At 48.5% G+C, this 18,416-nt stretch overlaps 1 protein-coding gene across 1 annotated transcript in view; it reads left to right on the plus strand.

Moving 5' to 3' along the window:
* The window catches only part of LOC105519770 (docosahexaenoic acid omega-hydroxylase CYP4F3-like), an 18,264-nt gene extending 3,409 nt beyond the window's left edge, over positions 1-14,855 (plus strand). Inside the window, exons 2-12 of the mRNA XM_011953233.1 lie at positions 5,063-5,207; positions 6,943-6,996; positions 7,088-7,215; positions 9,021-9,142; positions 9,881-10,151; positions 10,489-10,555; positions 10,747-10,876; positions 13,113-13,246; positions 13,344-13,408; positions 13,892-13,974; positions 14,331-14,855. Coding sequence (XP_011808623.1) covers positions 5,063-5,207; positions 6,943-6,996; positions 7,088-7,215; positions 9,021-9,142; positions 9,881-10,151; positions 10,489-10,555; positions 10,747-10,876; positions 13,113-13,246; positions 13,344-13,408; positions 13,892-13,974; positions 14,331-14,508 — 1,377 coding nt within the window. The 3' untranslated portion in view covers positions 14,509-14,855. The remainder of the gene's footprint in view (positions 1-5,062; positions 5,208-6,942; positions 6,997-7,087; positions 7,216-9,020; positions 9,143-9,880; positions 10,152-10,488; positions 10,556-10,746; positions 10,877-13,112; positions 13,247-13,343; positions 13,409-13,891; positions 13,975-14,330) is intronic.
* The last annotated feature ends 3,561 nt before the right edge of the window (positions 14,856-18,416 follow it).

An 18,416-nucleotide genomic window follows, 5' to 3' on the forward strand; every position in this document is an offset into this window, starting at 1 on the left:
GCCATTCTCCTGCCTCAGCCTCCCGAGTAGCTGGGACTACAGGCGTCTGCCACCTGACCCGGCTAGTTTTTTGTATTTTTTAGTAGAGACGAGGTTTCACCGTGTTAGCCAGGATGGTCTTGATCTCTTTACCTTCGTGTTCCGCCCGTCTCGGCCTCCCAAAGTGCTGGGATTACAGGCTTGAGGCACCACACCCAGCCTCTTTCTGTTTTTAAAAGGAAACCATTTATAAAAATTACAGACAAAAGCACACAAATTACACAAATCCATTAGAGATACTATCAATTGGCTAACAGGCAAAAGTTTTGCGTAGGCAGTTTGAATAAATAGAAACAGAGATTATTGATGAATTTAAGAAAATCTATGCAATCTCATAATCAATAAAGACAATTTCAGATGTTACTTCTTTTTTTTTTTTTTTTGAGACAGGGTCTCATTGTGTCACCTAGGCTGGAGTGCAGTGGCATTATCTCGGCTCACTGCAACCTCCACCTCCTGGGTTCAAACGATCCTCCTGCCTCAGTCTCCCTAATAGCTGGGACTAAAGGCATGTACCACCATGCCCGGCTAATTTTTTGTATTTTTAGTAGAGATGGGGTTTCACCATGTTGGCCAGGCTGGTCTCAAACTCCTGACCTCAGGTGATCCGCCTGCCTCAGCCTCCCAAAGTGCTGGGATTACAGGCTTGAGGCACCACACCCAGCCTCTTTCTGTTTTTAAAAGGAAACCATTTATAAAAATTACAGACAAAAGCACACAAATTACACAAATCCATTAGAGATACTATCAATTGGCTAACAGGCAAAAGTTTTGCGTAGGCAGTTTGAATAAATAGAAACAGAGATTATTGATGAATTTAAGAAAATCTATGCAATCTCATAATCAATAAAGACAATTTCAGATGTTACTTCTTTTTTTTTTTTTTTTGAGACAGGGTCTCATTGTGTCACCTAGGCTGGAGTGCAGTGGCATTATCTCGGCTCACTGCAACCTCCACCTCCTGGGTTCAAACGATCCTCCTGCCTCAGTCTCCCTAATAGCTGGGACTAAAGGCATGTACCACCATGCCCGGCTAATTTTGTATGTGTATATATATATTTTTCCGAGACAGAGTTTTGCTTTGTCACCAAGGCTGGAGTGTAGTGGCATGATCTCGGCTCGGTGCAACCTCTGCCTCCCGGGTTTAAATGATTCTCCTGCCTCAGCCTCCAGAGTAATTGGGATTACAGGCCCTTACCACCACACCCAGCTAATTAAAAAAATTTTTTTTTTGTATTTTTAGTAGAGATGGGGTTTCACCATGTTGGCCAGGCTGGTCTCAAACTCCTGACCTCAGGTGATCCGCCTGCCTCAGCCTCCCAAAGTGCTGGGATTAGAGGTGTGAGCCACAGCACCCAGCCAAGATGTTACTTCTTGACTATTACATTGATAAAGGCTTTTAAAGAAAACATAGAAGGCTTTCAGTGTGTAATGCTGCCCACCTTCATACAGAGCAGATAGGCATGTGGATATGTATAAAATTCTTCTTCAAAGTAATTTTGCAGTATATATCAAAAACATCAAACTATACAAATAACTTATTTGGAGGATGCTATATTCAGTTGATAATCAGTTATATGTAACGTAATTACACGAGACTTCCATTGCATTTGTTACGCTAGTGATAAATAGTAAGCATGGTTTCAAAACTAGTGAACTAATTATGGTAAAGCCATATGAACCACTGCAAGTTCCCTGAGAGCAAAAGTGATTTCAGCTGCCCTATTCCCTGCTCTATCACCTGAATGTAGAATGGACACCATCTACCTTGCATAATGGTTTGTGGAATGAATTGGCAGGATATGAAAACATTAACAATTATGCTTGTGAAGACTGATGGAAGAATAATTAAAACATCAAGCTACATGAAAACATGATACAGATTTTATAGAATGAGATCTCAGGTTTTAAAATTTGTCATTGGTGTTTAATTAAAAAGATGAGATGGCCGGTGCAGTGGCTTACGTCTGTAATCCCAGCATTTTGGGAGGCCAAGGTGGATCACCTGAGGTCAGGAGTTCGAAATCAGCCTGGCCCACGTGGTGAAACCCCGTCTCTATTAAAAATACAAAGATTAGTCAAGTGTGCTGATGGGTGCCTATAATCTCAGATACTCTGGAGGCTGAGGCAGGAGAATCACTTGAACCCGGGAGGCAGTGTCCAAAGCCTGCGGGCCCTTTCTTGCCCAGCTTGCGTGTTGATCCTGTAGGACCCAAGGTCCTGTGGCTCTAGATGCCCTTGGTCATCTTTCATCACTTTCACTTATTTGCCAACCTCCATTCTTGGGATCCTTGGGGAGACTCAGGTGAGTTTCTACCTTGGAGGCAACCCCAATCTTGTGGCCACAGAAGTAGACTGAGACACTCCACATCCTCTGTGGTCAGGGCTGGCTTGAAGGAGAGATGGACTGTGGGACCCTTGAGGGGAATCAGGTTTTCTGCCATTGGGGCAGGCAGGAAGGCTTCCTGGAGGAGGGGTTTTTGGAAGTGGGTCTGGAACGATGAGTAGGAATTTTTTAAGCAAAGAAGAGAAAGCGAAAGATAGTTTCGTGTGGAGGTTGGGCCCACTCGAAGACTTGGAGGTGAGAGAGCAAGCACTTGGCTTTTGAGCAGCAAGATAGAGCTTGGTGCCACCAGAGCAATCAGGATGAGAGGCAGAGGAAAGAGGGAGAGTAGGAGACTGATTCTGAGAACAATAGGGAGCCATGGAGGGTGTGTGAACAGGAGAGGGGAATTATCAGCTACCTGCCTCCTTCCCTTGCCCCACCTGGTTTCTCCCCGCCCCACCTTTTATTTAAAGCTCCTTTCTATAGCACCCCTTGCAGAAGTATCTGCAATTCAGGTTTTGCTTCTAGAGAGCCCACACTAAGACAGTGTCTTTTGATTCTCCAGTCCCTCCTCTCCCACTCACCTGCTACTTCTGCTCTTGTTCCCTGACTTGTTTCTACCCTTTTTCTTCTACTTCCTTCTGGATCTTTCTGGGTATCTCCTTCAGTCTTTCCCAGCTGGCTCCAGCCTGGGCACAGGTGTGGGAGTGATGGGAGTATGAGACAGAACATTCTCCCATGAACTGAAATTCAGGGCTATCCTTGGGGTGGGACGTGGAGCCTGGTCTGGGGTGGTGCAGCCAGGCTTGGGAGAAGGGCTGTGTCTACATCTGCCCCCTGCTAGCTTGCTGCAAAGCTGGGGGTACCTACCTAAAGCTAGGGGCAGGAGGCTGTGCTGGGACTGGGGGACAGGAGAGAAAGTTCAATGGACTGCGATTAGTTATGAATTTGGGATAAACAGCAAGTGGGGTGAACGGTCAAGTGTTGGTGGGGAGAGACAGGGAGAGAGAGATGGAGAGTTGGACTTGGGAGAAACAGAGATAGGGAAAAAGATGCACACACAGAGACAGAGAGAGAAACAGTGAGAGACAGAGTGAAGGAGAGGGAGAGGAGAGGGAGAGAAAGACACAGAAAAAGGGACACATAAACAGAAAGTAAAAGAAACACATACACGCACATATCTATATCTGTCATTGACCATATCTGTCAACTACGTAGCCATCACTCATACATCTCTCTCATCTATACCTGTCCCTCTTATCTCTCTATCCATGTATCCTATTTATCATGTATGGATTAGTCACCTACCTTTCTCTTTCTCTCATCTGTCTGTCTATCCTATTACCTACCTACCTACCTACCTACTACCTATCCATTCATCCATCCTATCTGTGCATCCATACATCTATCCTGTTATCTACCTACCTACTTATATACCTACCTAGTACCTACCTACCTATCTACCTACATACTTACCTTCCTACTTACCTATCCATTCATCCATCCCTCCTATCTGTGCATCCATCCATGTATCCTATTATCTATCTATCTATCTATCTACTTTTTTTTTCAAGATGGAGTCTCGCTCTGTTGCCCAGGCTGGAGTGTGGTGGCATGATCTTGGCTCACTGCAACCTCCACATCCCGGGTTCAAGCGATTCTCCTGCCTCAGCCTCCCTAGTAGCTGGGATTACAGGCACGTGCCATGACAACCAGCTAATTTTTGTATCTTTAGTAGAGACAGGGTTTCACCATATTGGTCAGGATGGTCTTGAACTCATGACCTCGTAATCCACCCACCTCAGCCTCCCAAAGTGCTGGGAATACATGCATTAGTCACCACACCCGGCCTGTCTATCTATCTTCTATCTATCTGCTTGTATATCTACCGACTGACCAAACTGCCTATCCATATATCCATCCATCCATCCATCCATCCATCCATCCATCCATCCATCCATCCATCCATCCATCCATCCATCCATCCAACCATCCATCCATCCTATCTGTGTGTCCATCCATATATCCATCCATCCATCCATCCATCCATCCATCCATCCATCCATCCATCCATCCATCCATCCATCCATCCATCCAACCATCCATCCATCCTATCTGTGTGTCCATCTGTCTATTGAATCTATCTATCTATCTATCTATCTATCTATCTATCTATCTATCTATCTATCTATCTACCTACCTACCTATCATCTTCCTCCCTCCCTCCCTCCCCACCTACCTACTGATCCATCCGTGCATCCGCCCATCCTATCTGTGGGTCCATCCGACCATCTATCTTATTATCTATCTATCTTATTATCTATCTATCTATCTGTCTGTCTGTCTGTCTATCTATCTATCTCCATCCCTTACTCCCTGTCCACCTACTTACCAATCCATCCATGCATCTACCCATCCTATCTGTGGGGCCATCCAACCATCTATCTTATTATCTATCTATCTATCCATCCATCCATCCATGCATCCATCATCTACATATCTATCTAGAGGAAGACACAGAGAGAGGAAGAGAGTGTGGAAACAGAGAAGCACATAGACACAGACACAGGAAGAGGGCTGTGTCTCAGGTCAAAGGGCCGAGTAGTTTGGGGTTGTGTGGTGGGTAGGGGGGTGCAATGGGCAGTGGTAGCATCTGAGGCCCCCTGCAGGCCTGTTGTCAGCCTTGTCTATCCCCAGATGCGGGGCAATGAGGAAGACATGAGGCTGATAGAGGATCTGGGCCACCACTTCCATGATGTCCAACTCTGGTGGCTTGGGCCTTTCTACCCTGTCCTGCATCTCGTCCACCCAACGTTTGCTGCCCCTGTGCTCCAGGCTTCAGGTATCTTTCTCAGGAGGCTATGCTGCTGCCTCTTCCCTGCCTCTGCTCCCAGTCCTTCCAACCCTTGGACAGGCCATGCTGAGCAGAAAAATGGGCACATCCAAAAGAGACCATGGCTCTGCACTAACCTGCTGGGTGACTCTGGGCAGGTCCCTGGTGCTCTCTGGCTGCTGAGGCTTCTTTTAGTTGTGAATGAAGAAAACTCAACCCTGTGTGGTCTAAGCAGAGAAAGAGAATGCATTGACTGTAAAGTAAAAGTCAGGAAGTAAAAGTGAAGTCCAGGAAGAGTGGTCTTCAGGCATGGCTGGATCCAGGCCTTCATAATGCCAGTCTTCATCTCTTAGCTCTGTATCCCTCTGTGATGGTTTCAGTCTCATGCTGTTACAGATAAGTCCCAGAAGCTCAACCCCCATGGAAAATTCCATGTAATTCCAGGAAAATTTCCAGGATTCCCCTAAATTGGTCTGGCCTGGGTGCCAGGACCAATTTCTTATCCAGTCACTGCAGCTTGATTGCATAGGTTTAGGGTCATATGCTCAGCTCTGAAGCAGGGGATGAGAGTCCTCTCAATGACTTGGATTGAGAGTGGGGAAGGCATGAGGAGGATGGATGCTGGACAGGCAGATACCACTATTCACTAGACATCCATTCACCAGCCTCCCTGTGAGATAGGCATTTCCTGAGTAAGAAAACTGAGGTACAGAGAGGCGCAATGACTTCTCAAGGTCACATAGCATATCGAGGCCTCCCTCTTAGTCCTTTTTTTAAATTTTTTTGAGACAAGGCCTCACTCATTAATGCTTAGTGTGGAGTGTGGCAGGATACTGAGGAAGCCTAAATCAAGCCTAGGTTACACGTGGGACGCTAATAGGACCAGATTTAAATCCTATCTGGGGCCCATCTGTAGTGCACGTGGAAGTCATTTTAGACTCTCCCAGGTCCATGTCTGAGCATGTCTCATCAGGACAGGTCATGTATATTGTGTCCATGTCAGAACATGTTAACGCATCTCAGGCTATGCCACATATCTCAGGTCCATGTCAGAAGATGTCAGAGAGTACTGGGCAGACAGGATGTCCTCGTCCTAAGATTTTTTTTTTTTTTTTTTTTTTTTTTATGGAGATGGATCTCGCTCTATCTTCCAGGCTGGAGTGCAGTAGAATGATCTTGGCTCACTGCGACCTCTGCCTCCCCACTTCAAGCTATTCTCCTGCCTCAGCCTCCCGAGTAGCTGGGACTATAAGCACCCGTCACCCCGCCCAGCTAATGTTTTTGTACTTTTTAGTAGAGATGGGATTTCACCGTGTTGCCCAGGCTGGTTTTGAGCTCCTGAGCTCAAGCAATTCGCCGCCTCAGCCTCCAAAAGTGCTAGGATTACAGGCGTGATCCACCGTGCCCGGTCAGGGTGTCCTAGGTCCCTGTAAAGGCATTTTGTAGAGCATTCAGCCATGCTCAGGTGTTGCAAAACATGTTGGATCATGTAGGAGCCATGCCAAGGCATGCTGGGGTGTGCTGTGCCATGTTGGGCTGTGTCATTATTGTACTGCACCGCTGCAGCCTGGTCTGGTCCCCACTTTCCTCCTCTGTCTTCCCTCCTTCCTTTGCCCTTGACCTTGTTCCTGAGTTACTGGACCTGGAGGGTGGAAGTGCAAACCCCTGGCTTGGAGCCTCCCCCTACACTCAAAGTCCCTCCCTGCCCCTCTCCATAACCCATGATGTTTCTTATTCATGTCAGTTGCTGTTGCTCCCAAGGATATGAGTGTCTATGGCCCCCTGAAGCTCTGGCTGGGTGAGTAAGTAGAAGAGTGGGGATGGGGACAACCTTCTGGGGCCGGGGGAAGGTGCTGTCCTTGCCCATTGCCCTTGGCTGCCTCTACTAGGGGACGGGCTCCTGATTAGCGCCGGTGACAAGTGGAGATGGCACCGCCACGTGCTGACACCCACCTTCCACTTCAAAATCCTGAAGCCCTATGTGAAGATTTTCAATAAAAGCACGAACATCATGCACGTGAGTGCCACAAAGCCAGGTCCCCTCTGGGGCCTTGGGAAAGGAGAAGTGACCTCAGGCAGCTCTGGTCTGAAATGCTGGCTCTGTTGGGTGGCTTTGATGCCATAGCTTTTCCTCCCCAGGCCTTGGTTTCTTCATGTGTAAAATGGGGATAATAATTTCTACTGAAAAGGTGGTCAAGATCACGTATTGCAGTCACGTTCTTGGCACATAGTAGGTGTCCAGAAGGCATTAATTACTAGTCTCCCTCACAGAAGCCTTGCAAACTAAAGGCAGTTATGATGAAATTTGGATAATAAAAAGTGCCTGTAATCCCAGCACTTTTGAGGCCAAGATGGCTGGGTTACTTGAGTCCAGGAGATTGAGGCCAGCCTGGCCAACATGGTGAAACCCCATCTCTACTAAAAATACAAAAAAAAAAAAAAAAATTAGCCAGGTATGGTGGCGCATGCCTGTAATCCCAGCTACTTGGGAGGCAGAGGCAGGAGAATTGCTTGAATCTAGGAGGCAAAGGTGGCAGTGAACCGAGATTATGCCACTGCACTCCTGCCTGGGCGAGAGAGTGAGACTACATTTAAGAGAAAAAATTCATATAGCTGTTTCTGCATAGCGAACTACTTTAAAACTCACTGGCCTCGGTGTTCCAAGCAGACACTTCCATTTGTCCCTTATTTTCCAGGGGCTAGCCTAGGTTCACTACCGCAGTGGAGTCTGAGTTTCAAGAGAGTGAGCAGAAACATTTTAGTACCTCCTGATGCTAGTTCAGAAGTAGCACACTAGCATTTTTACCACATTCTCCTGGTGAAAGCCAGTTTCAAGACCAGCTCAAATTCAAGAAATGGAGACTCAGGTTCTGCCTGCAAATGGAAGGAGGTGCCAAGTCTCATCGCCAAGGGTGAGGGGCAAAAAGTGGGGGACATTTCTGTAATCACTTGCCTCTGTGCTAATGATGAGGATGATAATGACAGGTAACATTTATTGAGCACTTACTGTGTAGCAGAAACTATATGCCAATTCCATGATCTATGTTGTCTAATTTAATATTCACAACCCTGTGAGGTAGAGATGCTCATAATTGCCACATTATGGATGAAGAAACTGTGGGTCAGAGAGATTAGGGAGCTTGCCTAAGTTTACAGTTAGGAAGTGAGCTAAAAGTGGTGGAGAAGGGGTTCTAACCTGGTTATCTGGCACCAAAGCAGATCATTTTTTTTTTTGAGATGGAGTCTCACTCTGTCCTCAGGCTGGAGTTTAGTGGCATCATCTCGGCTCACTGCAACCTCCGCTTCCTGGGTTCAAGTGATTCTCTTGCGTCAGCCTCCTGAGTACCTGGGATTACAGGTGCCTGCCATCACACCCAGCTAGTTTTTGTATTTTTTAGTTGAAATGGGATTTCACCATGTTGGCCAGGATGGTTTCGATCTCCTGACCTCATGATCTGCCCATCTCACCTTCCAAAGTATTGGGATTAGAGGTGTGAGCTGTGCCCGACCCAAAGCAGATCATCTTAACTATTACTGAAGATTTGACAGAGGGACCTAAAGAGGACAGTGGGTTGACTAAGGGTGCATAGGCAAGGAGCAGAGCTGGAACTTGGACCCAGGTCACCTGACCCCCAGACTTGGACCTTCATGTCCTAATAGTAACAGCTTCTGTCCCTCACAAGCTTGGTCCTCCTTGGGGATGGATACCTGGGGAAGAGGACTAGAAGTTGGTTCTGAGGGAGTCCATCCTGGAGGTTGGGGATGGGAAGGGACTCAGGGGAACCAGGGCTCAGTTCTGGCTCTGTCCCCTTCTCGGTCCAGGCCAAATGGCAACGCCTGGCCCTGGAGGGCAGTGCCCGTCTGGACATGTTTGTGCACATCAGCCTGATGACCTTGGACAGTCTGCAGAAATGTGTCTTCAGCTTTGACAGCCATTGTCAGGAGTGAGTTCTTCCCCAGGACCTGGGATCTTGGCCATGGACCTATGGGAGTAGGTTGGGGAGAGAGGACTGATCAGGGCATCTGGAAGTGCCTTCTTGGAGAAAATGAGTCAGAACTGAGCATGGAAGTCCAGGGAAGGGGACAAGAAAGATCAGTTCTCCAGGTAGGTAGAACTGTTTGGGTAATGGCAAGGAGGCTAGGATGAGCAGAAGCACATGCAATAGCCATCAAGGGGACACCTTGGAAATGAGATTGGAGGGGTCAGCAGTAGCTATAACTTAAGGACATTGAAAAGCCATGCAAAGGGGTATGAGCTTTATCCAAGGCTCCCAGGGAGTCACGGGAGGTGTTTAAGACGACGAGGGTCATGGTCAGTCCTGAGCTTGCACGTTTGACTCTGTGGAAGATTGACTGTTATGTAGACACAGGAAGCAAGGAGACCATGGAGAGGAAGAGGCCAGAGGTTGGTGGAGAAAATGGGGCAGATTTGAGAGAAACCAAGGAGAAGTAGGCAGGAGCAGATGTTGCGTAAGAGGGTGGGGAGATGCTCATGATGGCCAAGCTGTACCCTCAGGATCCGGGCCAGGAGGTAGCTCACAGAGTGGGAGGTGGAGAGTGAAGTGTGCTTGCAGGGCACCCTTTTCTGCATGGAATGTGGTCCTGGGATTCTGGCTAGAAGGTGCTCCCAGGCTTTCATATGTGTTTAGAAGCTGCTTCCTCTCCCTGGCCTGGCCCTGCAGGAAGCCCAGCGAATATATTGATGCCATCTTGGAGCTCAGTGCCCTCATCATGAAACGGACCCAGCACATGTTCCTGCAAGCAGACTTCTTGTACTTCCTCACTCCCAATGGGCGACGCTTCCGCAGGGCCTGTGACATAGCGCACAACTTCACAGATGCCGTCATCCAGGAGCGGCGCCGCACTCTCACTAGCCAGGGTGTTAATGACTTTCTGCAGGCCAAGGTCAAGTCCAAGACGTTGGACTTCATTGATGTGCTCTTGCTGGCCAAGGTGGGCTTCTCTGGGATCTGAATTTCAGAAGTAGAATGGACCTTGATGTGAAATGTCAGATCCATGAACTTGGACTTGATCCAGAGGGCACTGGGGAGCCATGGACGGTGCTTGAGGAAAGGAGGGACAAGTAAGATACATTTTAGAGGCGACTCTGGAGAAGACTTCCTAGGAGGAGCAAACAGGAGGCAAGAGACTAGGAAAGAGTCCTGCTAGGCAGGTCTAGTGATGGTAAGGGAGGAATCTTGCCTGGAATATGGATCTTCATGAATTGTTTTAGTTTAGACTGAGGTGCCTTCTTGGCTGGTGTGATTTAGAGGTCTTGTCTTGTCTCCAGGATGAAAATGGAAAGGAGTTGTCAGATGAGGACATAAGAGCAGAGGCTGACACCTTCATGTTTGGGGGTGAGGGTCCCAGGGTGTGATGTCACTAGGGGTAAGAGTGTCTCCATTCCAGGGATGTGGTGGGTGGACCCTGGATCACCCCATCCCATCTTCCTTCCCCACTTCCTCCTGAGGGCCTCTATGCATGGGCGCTGTCCACCCTTTGGTGCTGAAGCAGCCCAGAGACCCAAGCTTACCTGGCTGCCCCTCAGGCCATGACACCACGGCCAGTGGTCTCTCCTGGGTCCTGTACAACCTCGCGAGGCACCCGGAATGTCAGGAGCGCTGCCGACAGGAGGTGCAAGAGCTCCTGAAGAACCGTGATCCTAAAGAGATTGAATGGTGAGTGTGCAGGTTCTCATGTCCTGTTTCTGAGTCGCTGTCGTTGGTTTAGTTCTTCAGGTGGGAAAGGGAGAGGATCTTATTGGTGCTTGTGCTATTACTGCCTAGTGGGAATAGGTGCAGAGCTCAGAAACAGGGCCTGGTACTCAGGGCCTGGTACTCAGCCTGGAGCAAGGGAGAAGTTGTGGGATTTTTGCCTTTACTATGTATTACAATTAAAATCATTCTTTTTTATTTTCTTTCTTTCTTTTTCTTTTCTTTTCTTTTCTTTTTTTTTTGAGACAGAGTCTCACTCTGTCTTCCAGGCTTGAGTGCAGTGGCATGATCTCCGCTGACTGTAACCTCTGCCTCCCGGGTTCAAGATACTCTACTGCCTCAGCCTTCTGTGCAGCTGGGATTACAGGTGTCCACCAATATGCCCAGCTAATTTTTGTATTTTTAATAGAGACGGGGTTTCACTATGTTGGCCAGGCTGGTCTCGAAGTCCTAACCTTGTGGCTAGCCCGCCTCGGCCTCCCAAAGTGCTGGGATTACAAGCATGTGCCACCACACCCGGCCGCTTTATCTTTTGGAAAGTATTTTATTTCATTTTTATGCTATACCTTTGTAATAGATCATAATACGTGGTAGATTGGATTTATCTTCTTCAATCTTTCATTTTAATTTTATCTTTTTTTCTTTGAGAGATGGGATCTCACTCTATAGCCCAGGCTGGAGTGCATTGGTGTGATCACAGCTCACTGCAGCCTTGAACTCCTGGGCACAAGGGATCCTGACACGTCAGTCTCCTCAGTAGCTGGGACCACAGGCACGCACCACCATGCCTGGTGGATCTTTTATTCTTAAATTGACCTAGGTTTTGATGAACTTTAATTCTTCCAATTAGAATAAGATGGTTAAGTTCCTACAAAATAAAAAGCTAGGTGTTTATTGTATTGCTTTGAATATGTTGATTAATTTAGAAAGAAAGGACACTTTCATAATATTAAGCCATCTCATTCTAGAGTATGGAGGGAATCTTATTAAAACAATTTCATAATCTTTATGGTGATTTTCCCCTCATCTTTTTTAGCATATTATATTATATTATATTATTAATTTGAGACAGGGTCTTGCTCTGTCACCCAGGGTGGAGTGCTGTGGCATGGTCTCTGCTCCCTGTAGCCTCTGCCTCCCAGGTTCAAGTGATTCTTGTGCCTCAACCTCTTGAGTAGCTGGGATTACAGGCCCATGTCACCACACCCAGCTAATTTTTTCATTGTTAATAGAGATGGAGTTTTGCTATGTTGGCCAGGGTGGTCTTGAACTCTTGGCCCCAAGTAATCAACCCGCCTCAGCCTTCCAAAGTGCTAGAATTACAAGCATAAGTCACGGCACCCGGCCCCATTATATAATTTTAAACATTTTTTTTTTTTTTGAGATGGAGTCTCTCTCTGTTGCCCAGGCTGGAGTGCAGTGGCGCGATCTCGGCTCACTGCAAGCTCTGCCTCCAGGGTTCACGCCATTCTCCTGCCTCAGCTTCCCGAGTAGCTGAGACTACAGGCGCCCGCCACCTCGCCCGGCTAGTTTTTTTGTATTTTTTAGTAGAGACGGGGTTTCACCTTGTCTGCCAGGATGGTCTTGATCTCCTGACCTCGTGATCCGCCCGTCTCGGCCTCCCAAAGTGCTGGGATTACAGGCTTGAGCCACCGCACCCGGCCTAATTTTAAACATTTTTAAATGCAAATAGGTTAACACTTTTAAGGAGACCGTCTATGTGTTGTGTTTTGCTTAGAAATGCTTCTAAAAGTACCATATCAAGTTTTCTTCTAATACTTTTGTGACTTTGGTTTTCTCGTGCTTAAATCCTTGATTCTTCTGGAATTCGTTTTGTTAGTGGATTTAGGGTGAGAGGGAGGTTGGAACCGCCTTTGCAAAAATTGTAACTGAGGAAATTATGACAGTGAAAGAGATCAGACCTAGTCGACTCCATCTTCCTTCTAACCTTTAAACTGTCCTTATTCATTCCTGGGCATAGGCTGAACTAACTTTGGGAAGGGATTCAGTTCATGGTTTGAGTCTGAAACAAAATTGAATATAGCCTTTTCACGAAAAGACCCCCTGTCTTGATAAATCGGCTCTTTCTAGGCAGCGAGCAAGGTGAATCCACCGGGCGGTTACAAGTTGGTGTGAGGGTTTCTCTGGGCAGCAGGAGGGCTGTGTTTGCTCCCTGGATAATTGTTGGATGTTTCCTTAGGGATGACCTGGCGCAGTTGCCCTTCCTGACCATGTGCCTGAAGGAGAGCCTGCGGCTGCATTCCCCAGTCTCCAGGATCCACCGTTGCTGCACCCAGGATGTGGTACTCCCGGATGGCCGGGTCATCCCCAAAGGTGCTCACAGTTGGGCAGGCGGGGAGGCCTTTGGGCAGGGTGGAGGTCCCATCGTGTGGTGGGGATCCTTGTCCTGACTACACCTCCTCCCGGACAGGAAACACTTGCACCATCAGCATCTTTGGGATCCATCACAACCCTTCAGTCTGGCCGGACCCTGAGGTGCTACCCCTTCCCCCTTCTCCATCCCTGGGGCTTGGTCGGGGGAGAGATCTTGTCCCGGGGAAGCAGGTACTCCTTCTCTACTCCACCCACATCTGTTTCTTTTCTTTTTTTTTTTTTTTTTTGAGATGAAGAGTCGCTCTTGTTGCCCAGGCTGGAGTGCAATGGAGAGATCTCGGCTCACTGCAACCTCCGCCTCCCGGGTTCAAGCAATTCTCCTGCCTCAGCCTCCTGAGTAGCTGGGATTACAGGCACCCGCCACCATGCCAGGCTAATTTTGTATTTCTAGCAGAGACGGGGTTTCTCCATGTTGGTCAGGTTGATCTCGAACTCCCAACCACATGAGATTCACCCCTCAGCCTCCCAAAGTGCTGGGAGTACAGGCATGAGTCACCGTGCCCGGCTTCACATCTGTCTTATATGGGGGTAGCTGGGTGTCCTGAGAGGCCCCCACCCAACAGCTCTAACTCGCCCACTCCCCAGGTGTATGACCCCTTTCGCTTCGACCCAGAAAATCTCCAGAAGAGATCACCTCTGGCTTTTATTCCCTTCTCGGCAGGGCCCAGGTGAGGCTCAGGGGATTCTGAGGTGGGCATGGGGTGAGTGTGCCACAGGTGGAGACAAGGTCTGACTTGTGGGGCCACGTGTTTCAGGGAGTCTAGGTTTGAATAAGATCCCAGGAAAAGGGGGTGTGTGTTCTCAGACTTCCCCACTCCTGTATCTGCTGGTCTGAGTTAGGGGCCGGAGTCTAGGCCAAGCTCGGGGGATATGCAAGCCCACATGGGGGTCCCAGGCACGGGGTCCCTCTCTCTGCCCCTCAATCGGATCTGGGTGGGGTTGGGAGTCCCAGGCCAGGTTCCCGGCTCGATGGGGCCGGGATGGTTGTCCTGGGCACAGTCAGAGTCCCCACCCCCTCCCCCAGGAACTGCATAGGCCAGACATTCGCCATGGCTGAGATGAAGGTGGTCCTGGCGCTCACGCTGCTGCGCTTCCGCGTCCTGCCTGACCTCGCGGAGCCCCGCAGGAAGTCGGAGTTGATCCTGCGCGCGGAGGACGGACTTTGGCTACGGATGGAGCCCCTGAGCGCGAACCCGCAGTGAGCCACCACTCTCAGGTCTCAGAGCCCCCGTGCCCTCAGGCCTCTTTGCAGATTCCCGGGACTCAATCTGTGCCTGAGTCCCATAGCCAGCCAGCAGGGGGCGCTGGAGGACTGCAGGGATCCAGGGCCTGGCTGGGAGGGGCGGAGTGTCTCTGAGCCAAGACCCTGACAGCCTCTCTGGGTGAGCACAGTGGCCCCTGCTGAGGGCGGGTTCTCCCAGAGCCCAGGTCTGGACTGTATCCTATGGGCGATAGGGAGCCATGGTGGGTGTTTGAGCAGGAGAGGGACCAGGGTTGAGGAGGCACCTATGGGGCAAGTTTGAGGCTCTGAGTCACTGAGGAGAACCAGAGCCGCGCTACATCCGCACTCGGCAATCTCAATTCTCATCTCCTAATACATCCAGTTATTTTTTTTTCTGCTCACCTTAGGGTTCTTCACTGTTTTCATTGTTCTTAAATGACTGTCCTTATTAAACAATAATAAGCCTGGTTGGTTTACAGTGTGTCTGATCATTGAAAATATCTGTATCGATTACAATGACTGTCATTTTTGTCATGGGGTCAGTGTTTCGGTCATCTTTGCCTGGTATTGGCTACCATATTTGCATATTTGAAATAATATTCGTAGGATTTAAAGAAGGCGGCCTTCTCTCTCTCTTTCTCTCTCTCTCTCTCTTTTTTTTTTCTTAGACAGTCACCCAGGTTGGAGTGCAGTGGCACGATCTCGGTTCACTGCAACTTCCACTCCTGGGTTCAAGGGATTCTCCTGCCTCAGCCTCCCAAGTAGCTGGGATTACAGGTGACTGCCACCACCCCGGCTAATTTTTGTATTTTTATTTTATTATCTTTTTGGAGACGGAGTCTCACTCTGTCACCCTTGCTGGAGTGCAGTGGTGCGATCTCAGCTCACTGCAAGTTACACTTCCCAGGTTCACACCATTTTCCTGCCTCAGCCTCCCAAGTAGCTGGGACTACAGGCGCCCGCCACCATACCCAGCTAATTTTTTGTATTTTTAGTAGAAACGGGGTTTCGCCATGTTGGCCAGACTGGCCTCGAACTCCCGACCTCAAGTGATCAGCCTGCCTTGGCCTCTTAAAGTGCTGGGATTAACAGGCGTGAGCCACTGCGCCCAGCCACAAGAAGGCAGCTTTCTCTAGGGAGCAGTCTTTGGAGGACAGCTGGTTGAGGTTCATGTTCAATGACGCTCTAGGCTTGTGGTGACCAAGGTCACCCAGGTGGTTTAAATATAAGCTGAAATCACACTTGCACGCTGTTTTGCTTTATTTTTTTCTCACCCTGAGAGATGTAGCCCTTTGAAGGCTCCACATATGCAAGGAGGGGCTTTATACCATTTTCCCTCCTCGTATCACACCTACGCTTAAGGTGTGTGTGTGTGTGTGTGTGTTTCCTGCAATCACAAAACCGTTGAAACAGAGTTCCAAGTTTTCCTGATTTGAGAAATGCCTTCAGAGAGAAGATATAATTTATGTTGGTTTTATCTCTAGGTTTCTGTTTTTATTTGAATCCTGTTTTTGTGATTTTTCACTGTCTTTTCTTTTTTTAAAAAAATTATTTTATTTTAAGTTCTGGGATACATGTGCAGGACGTGCAGGTTTGTTACGTAGATAAATGTGTGCCATGGTGATTTGCTGCAATATGATTGCAGCGATGTGATTTGCTGCATGGTGATACCTACCCATCACCTAGGTATTCAGCCCCACATCCATTAGCTATTTATTCTGATGCTCTCCCTCCTCCTGCCCCCAGCACAGGCCCCAGTGTGTGTTGTTCTCCTCCCTGTGTCCATGTGTTCTCATTGTTGAGCTCTCACTTATGAGTGAGAACATGCGGTGTTTGGTTTTCTGTTCTTGCGTTAGTTTTCTGAGGATAATGGTTTCTAGCTCCATCCATGTCCCTGCAAAGGACATGGTCTCGCTCCTTTTTACGACTGCGTAATACTCTATGGTGTATATGTACCACATTTTGTTTCTGATAGGCATTTGGGTTGATTCCATGTCTTTGCTATTGTTTCACTGTCATTTCATGTCACTTATTCATATGAAGAATTGAAGAAGCATCCAGCTTTTTTTTTTTTTTGAGACAGAGTCTCACTCTTTTGCCCAGGCTGGAGTGCAGTGGCGTGATCTCGGTTCACTGTAACCTCCACCTCCTGGATTCAAGTGATTCTCCTGCCTCAGTCTCCTGAGTGGCTGGGATTATAGGCTCCTGCAACCACGCCTGGCTAGTTTTTGTATTTTTAGTAGAGACAGGGTTTCACGATGTTGGCCAGGCTAGTCTCGAACTCCTGACTTGAGGTGATCCACCCGCCTCGGCCTCCCAAGTTATTGGGACTACAGGCATGAGCCACTGTGCCCGGCTGCATCCAGCTTTTTTAAAATGCTGGAATTTAGTTCAAATAACTTCACTTGCTGTTAATGGAAGCAACAAGTCCAACACGGGATGTTAAATTTTCATGATTCAGTGATTACTCCACTCTGGGATGCAGTAGAAGTGATAATTGCCATTGAGTTTATAGATTTCCACACCACACAAGCCCACATCAAAATATGAAGCAGAGTACTGCACATCACGGCCGGGCGCAGTGGCCCACGCCTGTAATCCCAGCACTTTAGGAGGCCAAGGTGGGTGGATCACTTCATGTCAGGAGTTTGGGACTAGCCTGGTCAACATATGGAAACCCTATCTCTACTAAAATTGCGAAAATTAGTTGGGCATGGTGGCGCATGCCTGTCGTTCCAGCTACTTGGGAGGCTGAGGCAGTAGAACTGCTTGAACCTGGGAGGTGGAGTTTAGAGTAAGCTGAGATTATGCCACTGCACTCCAGCCTGGGCAACAGAGTGAGACTCCATCTCAAAAAAAAAAAGTAGGTAGTTGGAATCATTTTAAAACAAAACAAGGAGGGCGGAGCAAGATGGCCAAATAGAAACAGCTCCAGTCTCCAGCTCCCAGTGCAAGCAACAGAGAAGACGGGTGATTTCTGCATTTTCAACTGAGGTACCAGTACAGTGAGGTACGCTCTAGTGTACCTCCTAGTGAGGTACACTAGGGAGTGCCAGACAATCGGTGCTGGTCAGCTGCTGCAGCCTGACCAGGGAGAGCTGAAGCAGGGAGAGGCATCGCCTCACCTGGGAAGCGCAAGGGGGAAGGGAATCTCTTTTCCTAGCCAGGGGAACTGAGACACACAACACCTGGAAAATTGGGTAACGCCCCCCTCAATACTGTGCTTTACCAAGGGTCTTAGCAAACGGCACATCAGGAGATTATATCCCACACCTGGCTGGGAGGGTCCCACGCCCACGGAGCCTCCCTCATTGCTAGCACAGCAGCCTGCAATCTAACTGCAAGGCAGCAGCGAGGCTGGGGGAGGGGCGCCCGCCATTGCTGAGGCTTAAGTAGGTAAACAAAGCCGCTGGGATGCTCAAACTGGGTGGAGCCCACAGCAGCTCAAGGAGGCCTGCCTGTCTCTGTAGACTCCACCTCTGGGGACAGGGCACAACTAAACAAAAAGCAGCAGAAACCTCTGCAGATGCAAACAACCCTGTCTGACAGCTTTGAAGAGAGCAGTGGATCTCTCAACACGGAGATTGAGATCTGAGAACGGACAGACTGCCTGCTCAAGTGGGTCCCTGAACCCTGAGTAGCCTAACTGGGAGACATCCCTCACTAGGTGCAGACCAACACCCCACACCTCACAGGGCAGGGTACACCCCTGAGATGAAGCTTCCAAAGCAAGAATCAGACAGCAACACTCACTGTTCAGCAACATTCTATCTTCTGTAGCCTCTGCTGCTGATATCCAGGCAAATAGGATCTGGAGTGGACCTCAAGCAATCTCCAACAGACCTACAGCTGAGGGTCCTAACTGTTAGAAGGAAAACTAACAAACAG

The sequence above is a fragment of the Colobus angolensis genome, unplaced genomic scaffold (assembly GCF_000951035.1).
Source record: "Colobus angolensis palliatus isolate OR3802 unplaced genomic scaffold, Cang.pa_1.0 Scaffold36, whole genome shotgun sequence".
NCBI lineage: Eukaryota > Metazoa > Chordata > Mammalia > Primates > Cercopithecidae > Colobus > Colobus angolensis.